The sequence below is a fragment of the Orycteropus afer genome, unplaced genomic scaffold (genome assembly GCF_000298275.1).
Source record: "Orycteropus afer afer isolate SDZICR_OR568_19922 unplaced genomic scaffold, OryAfe1.0 scaffold00147, whole genome shotgun sequence".
NCBI classification, from domain to species: domain Eukaryota; kingdom Metazoa; phylum Chordata; class Mammalia; order Tubulidentata; family Orycteropodidae; genus Orycteropus; species Orycteropus afer.
In genome coordinates, this window is record NW_006921734.1 from 5173424 (window position 1) to 5183707 (window position 10284).

General features: G+C 38.4%; 2 protein-coding genes across 2 annotated transcripts in view; one reads left to right on the forward strand and one right to left on the reverse strand.

Moving 5' to 3' along the window:
• Window positions 1-10284, forward strand: part of PDGFD (platelet derived growth factor D) — a 357317-nt gene that overhangs the window by 165639 nt on the left and 181394 nt on the right. The window lies entirely within an intron of this gene.
• On the reverse strand, window positions 6609-7820 carry DDI1 (DNA damage inducible 1 homolog 1). The gene has a single exon (XM_007945999.1). It carries the CDS (start codon window positions 7818-7820, stop codon window positions 6609-6611), a length of 1212 nt encoding a protein of 403 aa, XP_007944190.1.

Genomic DNA, 10284 nt, shown 5'->3' on the forward strand with positions numbered 1-10284 from the left:
TTTAGTCCACTTTTGTATCCTTTCCTTCAAGGCTCAGGGGTCCAAGATTATCTTCTGTGTCTGTGTTAATTGGTTTCCCTTTTCTTTGTTGAAGAGCGTCTGTACAGTCCTTGTGCCTAGTCCGCCATCTTGCCCGAACTCCTAAATATTATTTTTGAACGCTTTACATTGTACCTTTAAAAAAAATTCACTAACTGGACTTTTAAAGTTTTAAAAGGCAAAGATTATAACTTACATGTCCTTACGTGGCTTCATGACTTAGGACAATGATAATACTCTTGAAAAAGTATATTGAATTTTTAGGGATATCGATAAATGCAAAACACTGACACTTTTTTGCTAATAGACTACTTGAATCCTTTGGCATGGAATGGGTTTGGAATGGATAATATGTGAATCAGTGTAATTTTTAATTAATTTTTCTCCTCAACACAAGGGACTCTCACAGTAAAGCCCTGGAAAAATAAGAATTCAAATGGTGACTGATATTATAGAGTAATAATTTGAAGAATCTAAGTGATATTTTTTAACCTGGAATATGCTTATGGTGGTAATTGTGTATTTATTTAGACACAGCATCAATGTATCAATTAATAGTGTATCTGTTTATCTATATAGCTCTATTTCTATCTCTATATCTGTCTGTCCATCTGTCTTTCTATCTATCCATCCTTCACCCTCACCTAAAGCATAGCACACATCCTTTGAAGTTTAATATAGGAGAAAATGTATTGTGATTTTTATGATGTTCTTAAAGTAAGCCTTACTGATTAGAAATATAGGGGAAAAAATGGATTTACTAAATTCTTTCTCAAAAAATAAAGATGCAATCATCAAGAAACTTTCAGTGCAGGAGTCTGAGACAAAGCCACCCCAGGTGTATCCATCTCAACAGCTGTTACATTGATCTTGTGAGAAAGGCGCAGGAGGCACAGCACAATGGCAAGCTGCATTTTTTTGATGACAGGCTCTTAGAATATCTAGGATTCTAATGATGGCCTGGCAGAGGAAGCAAGCAGGTGCTCCAAAGCAAGTTTGACTCAGACTCAGTTGTGAAAGTAATTAAAATATTTTCATTTGTAGATAATTTGCCAATAATGAATAAAGTATTGAGGGATGATAGCTAATCCATAAACTCAATCCTTATCATCATCCACATATAAAAGTAGTTGTACCCACAGTACTTAATCTAAGGGAGAATTAGATAGTTAAAAGCAAGCCAGGATACAATTTTTCTCCCCGACCTATCTTTACACTCTGGTTTTTTCAGGCTCTTGTTAATCTCAAAGAAAAACACGTTCGCATTGATTAATATCTTCACCAACAGTTTCCTGGTGTGACTCCAAGGTCACTCTCTAATGATTTACAAGAGTGTTTCTTTATGGAATGTTGGATGTTAGCAAATGATCCTCTTAAAATTGGCATTTTAAAGGAAGCTGAATGTTCTTTTAACTGAAAAGGCAACATTTTAATACCTGTTCTGAAGATATTTTCTCATATGCAGGCTTCCATTTGTCTTTTACCTTTAGAGGAGTGGATTTCCCCTTAGAAAAAAGAGAAATTTTATGTCCCAATAATTTAAGAAAGAAGTGAAAATTATATACTCTACTTACTTCAAACAACATCAACCTTCTGGTTTAACTGTTCTGGAGTACATTATTATAGTGCTGCAATACATGTTTATCACAATAAACCAAACCAAACCCACTCTCGTGGAGTTGGATCCACTCATAGCGACCCCTCCTTGGGTTTCCAAGATGGTATCACCAAGGAAGTAGATTGCACAATCATCCTTCCAAGGAGTGGCTGGTGGGTTTGAATCACCAGCCTTCTGGTTAGTGGTCACATGCCTTAGGCACTACACTAGGTCAGATGGGAATTTAATGGGCCTTAGGTGAAAACATGGGTTTAATGGATTTTTAAATGGTTTGCTATTTTAAATAGATTAAATCTACTTCGACATGCAATCTACTTTACAGTGCTTTTTAATTGGAACAAAGAAAAGGAACTTTTCATCAACATCCAGGTAGTAAATTCCCAGCAGTGGATATTTGTAACTTGTATATTAGCAACCTGAACTTTAAAGAGTATGTCTGTTTCTCAACATAAGTAATGAACACTTTAAACTCATTGAGAGTAAATTCAACCTCTTACTTCTTATTAAAACAAATTCATTTCTTCATTTGTATCAGCACACTACTAATTTCAGGTCGACATATTTTGTTCATAGTTGATTACAAGTCTGTCTCCTACCCCTAACAACAACAAAATCCATTGTCATAGAGTCAGTTCTGATTCATGGAGACCCTGTATGCTTCAGAGTAGAACTGCACTCCGTAGGGTTTTCAGTGGCTACCCACCACGCACTCCGTGGAAGGAACACTGGGCAATCTACTTCCGTAAAGATGTATAGCCTCAGAAACACAAAGAGGGTCATTATGAGTCAGGGTCAACTCGATGGCAGAGAGTTTGGTTTGGTTTGGTATAGCAAGGTTGGCAGTTCAAACCTTCCCAGCGACACTGTGGGAGAAAGACCTGGTGATGTGCTGTCGTAAAGATTTCAGCCAAGAAAATGCTACAGGGCAGCTTTAGTCTGTCACGTGGTGTCGCTCTGACTCAAAATTGAGTGAAAAGCAGCTGAGAGCAACAATCTTACAGAAGCAGATTGTCAGGTCTTTCTTCCATAGCGCTGCTGGGAGCCTTCCCTGGTGCTACTAGCCTTTTGTTTAGTAGTTGAGCAGGAATCTTTTGTGTCACTCAGGAATCTCTACTGCTTGTCATTGTTATTGTTAGTTGTTGTCAAGCCAATCCCAATGTGTAGCGATCCCATGTGCGCAGAGTAGAACCAGTCCATGTTTTCAAGGCTGTGGCCTTTCAGAAGCAGATGGTCAGGCCTGTCTTCCTAGACACCTCTGTGTCAGCTGAAAGCCACCAACCTTTCAGCTAGTAGTCAGTGGAGTGCTTTAGCCATTTGCTCTACCCATGGATCCTTCTCCTACCCAGGTTGTAATTGCTTTCAAGTCTGGAACTGTGACTTCTTAATTTACATATTTATAAAAGCCTTGCTCTGTGTTTAATTTGTGAATGTTCAATAAATAATTATTGAGTGCATTCTGATTACGGCTATCCTATTGTCAGAAGTCTTTGTTTTACTTGTTGTGTTTTGGTAGCTTTCACAAAATGGAGTTTACTAACAACTTTGTACCAACATTTAGGATTGAAATGCGTTGGATGAAGCACAGTGGAAAGAGCTTGGCAATAAAAACCAGAAAGACTTGAATCATGCAATTAGTCAGTCAGTGGTTTTTAAATGATAGATCAGGAACTTTGGTTGAACACATTTAGTAAGACATGTCCAACATATTTTAAAAAAAAGAATAGCGAAAAAACTATTAATAAGATAAGAAAGAATTGAACAGTTCATTTTGTTTCAAGAATCTTTTGTTTCTTGAAAACATACAGGCATTTTATTTACTTGTTGTGTTGTTGTGTTTGCTGTTGAGTCAGACCTGACTCATAGCAACCCCTCCTTGGGTTTCCGAAGCAGTATCACCTATGAAAGTAGGTTGCCCAACCTTCCTTCGAGGAGTGGCTGGTGGGTTTGAACTGTCAGCTTTCTGGTTAGCAGTCAAATATCTTAGCCACTATGCCACCAGAGCTCCCATTTTATATATACATATACCAAAAAAAACCTCACTGTCATCGAGTCGGCCCTCCTTGGGTTTCTGAGGCACTATCACTATGGAAGTAGATTGCCCAACCTTCCTTCTGAGGAGTAGCTGGTAGGTTTGAACTGCCAGCTTTCTGGTTAACAGTCAAATGCCTTAGGCACTATGCTACCAGAGCTCCTATATAGGTTTGTATATATGAATGTGTGTGTCAAACTTGGTTATAGAGTAAAACATACTTCTTCTGAGTAAAGATTGTCACAAAAAAAAAAAAAAAAAAGTTGAAAGTAACACTGAACTTTGGATATTTGAAAGTTTCAAAGTAATTCTGAGCCTCACATCGCCCACCTGTAAAATGGGGTTAATGGTAACTATCGTGAAGATTTATTCTGAAGAGTAAAGGCAGTAATATATGCAAACTACTTTGTGCATAGCACCTGATCTACTTAGTAGACATGCAAAGGGTACTGCTATTAGCTAAAACCAATCCATTTAAAATTTAATTGACTAGGGCTTGTTTAAGTGTATACAGGATTGAGTCGTAACTTTAAATCCATGAAACTGATTTTTAAAATACTTTTTGATTTGAGAGACAATGATTTTTTTAAAAAATTAATCAATATTGGCACTGCTCAATTTATTTATAAATTTTTGTTTGAAGACATTGCTTTCCAATTCAGTGAAAGTATTTCTGATTTATAAATCCATTCACTAAAGTAAATATTTTTTTAAAAAACTGGGATATGCCCAAAGGGACATAACAGAAATTTTTAGTAGATTCTAAGCTTGACCTATGAAGAACAGTTAAAGAATCTGGTGAAAGCCCACAAAAGAGAATATTTAAGATGACACTGGTGCCACATATTAAAAGGATCACCTTATTTCAGAGAGATTAAATGTGTTCTTGGCAGAAGGAAGAGTGAAGACCAATTTACTGGAAGTTATAAAATGATAGACTTGAGCTCAAAATGAGAAACAAAGAATTCTACCTAAGACTTGTTCCAAAACATTATAGCTACCTCTAAAGGGGTTAATACAGATATTTCATGACAATATGAGATTGTTGTCAAGGAATTCAATTATAGGACTGGGATGAAGGCAGGGTAAGTGTGGTTGAACTAAACAGCATTTAAACTGTCTTTTAATTTAAAGGTTCTGTGATTTCTAGACTGATTTGTATATACCAGACATCCTGATAGGCTTCCTACTAACCTTTTCTTTGACATGGAGCAATCTTATAAGACATGCAAATTGGATTTTTTTTTGGGGGGGTACATGTGGACCTTAAAACTGAATCAAGAAGAAAATATCCAGAAGGGTTATACATATTTTTACCTGTGAAGAGATCTTTTATCAATCAGGTCAGTTCTCATCAATTCTGAATTTCTTCCTTTATATTGTTCATTACATTTGTTCTGAGTACTTCATTAGAAACAAAAGTAGAAAAGAAGTCTGCCCATTAGGTCATTTTTAGCAGTTGTACTGGATGTAAGCCTGGGTCAAGGGCAGACTGAGTCAGGGAATATCAGCATAGGTTACATCTCTAAGAAGAAAACTGGAGCATGAACTGATGATGACTGGAGGGAAACAATTGACTCTTAAGTCTTACCAAGAGAAAGATCTGACTACTGGGAAGTGTTTCTTTTTTTTTTTTCTTTCAACCATGGGTTGTAATTAAGTCTAGGATGCTCTATTTCTTAACTATCAGTAGTAATGGAGAGTAGCTTTGTTGGAATAGATCATGGAGATGAATAAGGCATTCTCATTCAGAAGTTTTCAAATATTATTTTAACAGTTAAATTGTTTGTTCAAACCTCTTATGTAACAGCTTAGTATATAATGTAGCTTTACTGAAAAAAGGAGTTGGTCTAGTATTGCTCTATTATGAGTATTAGGGCACTTGGACCACTGCTTGTCCTCCTCCACTCCATTTTCAATGCCATGAAGCCAACCAAAACAAATCCATGGCTGTAAAGTCCATTGCAACTCATAGCAACCCTATACAACAGAGTAGAACTGCCCCATTTCCAAGGCTGTCTCTTCCTTCTCCCACAGAGCGGCTCATGGGTTTAAACTGCAGACCTTTTGGTCAGCAGCTAAGTGCCTTAACCACTGCATAATCAGAGATACCTATGCAACCAAAAATATACCCACATTGGGGAAAAAAAAAAATACCCACATTGGGGAAAAAAAAAAAAAAAAACCACACCCCTAACACAGTGCCTTCATTTTGCAGCCAGGATTTCTTTGTATGCAAGGGAAAGAGAAAAATGTTTTAGAACATACTAGGAGAAAAATCTCTAATACAGCAAAACTAACTGATAGAGTGGTTTGCAGTGAGCATGCTGTAGTAATGACTGTCTTCATGAAAAAAAGAAGATGTAAAATAGGAAGACTTTGGCCTTTATGCTGTCTGAATCAGATATTAACAACTCAAAAGTATAATTGATCCACCATTTATAACACCTTTCACAAAGAACAAAAAAATCTGGGAAAATTGACATATTTTTCTGAATATAAACAATCGTTAAGGGGGATATGAAATAGTTTTGTTTAGATGCTTTGTAGATTCTGCAGCAATGCCTTTTTCTAAGGAACTCTGCAAAATAGCAGCTGGTTTCAACAAGCCACCCTTTAATCTGCTGTGACAGTGTCTCTAAAAGAAGAGGTTGGTTTTCCTTTTCATGGATTATTTGGAAATCGGCTGGAGCCTCCAGAGTCTTCCCAGGATTTGTTCAGTGATCTCAGGATAAAGGAAATGGAAGAGGGACCAAGATCAAGCAACTATGATTTACATAGTTACAGGTCTCAGAACTTAGTCCAAAGGCTAGGTTTAGTTGTTACTGATGTTTTTAATGATTACAGTGCCAGTGAGCTCATTTCTTATCATTTTCTGGAATCTGAGACACCCTGAAGGTGATGATACATTTACCACCTGCTTCAGTGCTTTTTCCTTCCTGAATCCTTGATTGACTTTTTAATAGGATCTACTATTTCTTTGTTTGAAGACTCTTCATGCCCGGTACCACTTGCCAACTTTGTACATGGGGGTAACTCTCCCTCAGGAAGAAAGTAAGTCTGTGTGCCAGTAGTGCCGATCACCAGCACATTTTTCTTCAAGTCAATGGAACATTGGTGTCTCCTGAGCATGTCTAGTCCTAGAAGCATGTCCATGGGCTGCTCCTCAAGTATAGAGAAAGAGCACTGCAAGAAATCACCTTCGATTTGAATCTGAGCTAGATGAACGCGGCCAATAATTCTCTGTGTGCCCACTCCTTTAGCAATCCCAGCCCATCGACAGTCTACCAGCCTTAGTATGTTACATCTTTCAGCACAGGCTTGGCTCATGATGGTCATCTGTGCACCTGAGTCAACAAAAGCCTTCAAAGGATGTCCATTCACTTTGCAGTTAATGTAAAGCATTGCCACTTGTCCAAAACTCTCAGGTGCTTCTTCCATCGCTATGTTCATGTTTTCCTCAATGTTCTGCTGCCGAATTTCTTCTTCTATTTTGGCCTGAGTGTCCAGATCAAATGGGTCAGCAGAATAGAGGCGAAGCTGCTCTTGTTCTCTCAGTTCTTGCTCCCTTTGCTGTTCCATCAGGACCTGAGAAAAGGTTTCGAGGTTTCCACTAAGCAGAGCTTCAGCCAAGCGGGGGTTGCGCTCCTTCAGCAGAGACAAATTGTGGGGATTGGAAAGCAGCATGCTTCGGATCATGGCTGGGCTGTCCAGACCTTGAGAAGATATCGCCTCCTCTCCAGAGGCAAAGCCACAGGCCTGCTGAGCTGTTTGTGCACGTGGTTGCTGCTGCTGCTGGTACTGCTGCTGGCGTGAGTTGGATGTTCCAGGCATGGCTGTCCCACTTAAGTCTACTGGAGGCTGGTTTGGTGTTCGTCCTGGAGGCTGAGATCCCACATTCTCCTTCTGAAGTAAGACTACAATATCGCCATCTTTTAGGCCATAGGAACCCAGGGAAGACTGGTCATCAGCAAGGAGTCGCTCCATATAGATTATTTGGGTTTCTTCAGCAGGAATTCCAGACTCGAACTCACAGAGTACTCGGAAGTTGTGAAGCTCAAAATCAGGGCTGACCTGGAGAGAGAAGGTTACCTCAGAGAGGTCCCTCCTCACACAGTACACAGTGATCAGCATGGCATGGACCCAGAAGGGACAGGTGGGCAGATGAAATTGGATTGTTCACTGGTTGACTGGAGGTGGTGTCTGTTAATAAGCCACTGTTTTTCACAAGTTGGCTTCGTTGCTCAGGCTCATTCCCCTCTCTAAGAGGCACAGCCACTCACCAGCCAGCTTCAGTGCCTGCTGCTTAGACCCATGGAGCCTTGAGGTAGCTTATGTTCCAAAGTTCATTTGTAGGTGTGCTCTTTGGAACTTAAAATACTATTCCCATGGAAACAAAATTGTTCAAGTCCTTTAGGTTCCAAGGGCAGCTCTTAATAGCCAAATGAAGACATGATATGGAAAAGATTATTTCAACTCTTCTAAAACAACAAGTTAACCTCCATTCTGTTCATTTTAAAACTTTATTCTATATACTTTTACTTGTCCCCTGTGTTATTTCATACATGACATGTTATATTATGTGCTTGTTTATGAAAGATAAGCCAGACTTGGTGTCTCCCCTTGAGGATGTAACATCCTAGGAGGGAGTGACGGGTAAATACGTAAATCCCAATACCAGGGTTAGTGCTTTAGCAAAGATGTGCTTATCTTACTAAAGAAACCAGTAGAACAAATTAAGTTTCTCTCAAGAGGACATACTCAAGCTGGATGATAACAGTGACCATTTTCATGAAAATATGAAAAGTGTGAGCATCACTACAGATAAAAGGAATTCATGACAAGGCCTGTTATTTCCAGAGAAAGATACAGCATTCAGTGTAATAGGAAGAATTTGTACATGGATTTGAATGGCAGGATATAAAGCAAGAGCCAATTTATATGTGAGTCCAAAGAGTTTAAATGTCATCGATAGGCAAGAATCCCCTCTTTACGCACACACAGAGAGAGAAAGAAACAGAGACAGAGAGAGATAGGAAAAGATTTGAAGAAGAAACTTAGGATTAGTGGTTTGGTTTGGTTTTAAAATTCATTAAAGGATGACATTTTTGTGACATATGGAAGATACAGTGGTGGCAGAAGGCTCAGTTAGGAAGCTTTCAGTTCAATGAGATAGCTGTCTGAAACACTAGGGAGGATTAAATTAAGCCGTGGGGAAGGAAATAAGCATAATGGACAGGATCTGTTGACCCTTTGGGTGGGGGAGTATAATAAAAGCAAATTGTGTGGATAACAGAGTGTCTCTAAAATGGGATACTAGTTACAAATGGAGACATTAGGTGGTTCAGTTAATGCACTTGACTCCTAACCAAAAAGTTGGCAGTTTGAGTCCACCCAGAATCTCCTCAGAAAAAAAGGCCTGGCAATCTACTTCCAAAATATCAGCCATTAAAAAGCCTATGGGGCACAGTTCTACCCTGACACACATGTGGTCCTCATGAGTCAGAATTGACTCAACAGCAACTGGTTCAGTTTCTGGTTAGAAATAAGTGTGGTCTTGAATAGACCAATGAGATGAACCTTTGTGGTGACCAATTTGTTGTTGATTCTGCAGTAAAATGATTGTAAATGCCACATTGGAAGCCAAATGTGGATCTCTGTTGGGGCAAATGGTGACAGGGTAGAATTCCCTGAGTGGAATTTAATTTTCTCTACATTTCATGAAGTGTTTTTCCCTGACTCAGTCTTCTGAGGTGTAATCACTTATGGAACACAAGGCAATCAACATTCTCTGCCTCCTTTCCTTCAGTTATTTTAAATTTTGTCACAAAGCCTCCATCATCCCATAGAAGATACTGTATCAGTTTGAGGAATTTTTTGTTTATTTATTTTTGCTCCTGTTTCTCATGTGTCTGACGTCTTAGATTGAAGTAAATGTCTCACTCATTGCTCTAATTTTCATAATGTTTCCATATTTTCCATATTTATGTTAGAAAAGTTGACTGAATTCACTGTATGTGAAACATGTGCTAAGTGTACAAACATGAACAATGTAAACGCAGGTTCTATCTTTAAAGAATTTCACAGTCTAAAAGAGGAAACACATGCATGCATACTTGAAAAATTTTGGGGTAAAATAAAAAACAGTAGAAGCCTGTGAGGGAGAAATTTATAATATCTGTAGAGAAAATAAATGAGGTAATGAGGGCTGTTAGGAAGGCTTCCTGGAAAAGCTAGGCTCAAAAGTTGAGAGGGAGTCAGCCAAGCAGGTTAGGGTTGCATGGAGAAACAAAGGAAAACTACCAAGAAAAGTGTGGCCTGTCTTTGAGTCTTTAACCAGAAAGACAACACTTAATGATATGGGAATTGTGTACAGTTTTGAGGGGAAGAAATCTAGCATTGTAATTTTCCTAAGGAAAATTGTGAATTATTTAGCTATTTTTCACTATTTATAGAGATGACTAGCCCTTTGACACAAAATATTAAGTTACTAAATTTCTTGACATCCTGATAAGTTCATCAGAGATCAGTAATAATCACTCCTGAGTTTAGAAACAATACTAATGTGAGTGATGTCACGTGAAAATCACTAAGTTAA

Bases quoted from the DNA above. Each gene is read 5' to 3' on its own strand.
- DDI1 (XM_007945999.1), bottom strand. From the start codon at position 7,820: ATGCTGATCACTGTGTACTGTGTGAGGAGGGACCTCTCTGAGGTAACC.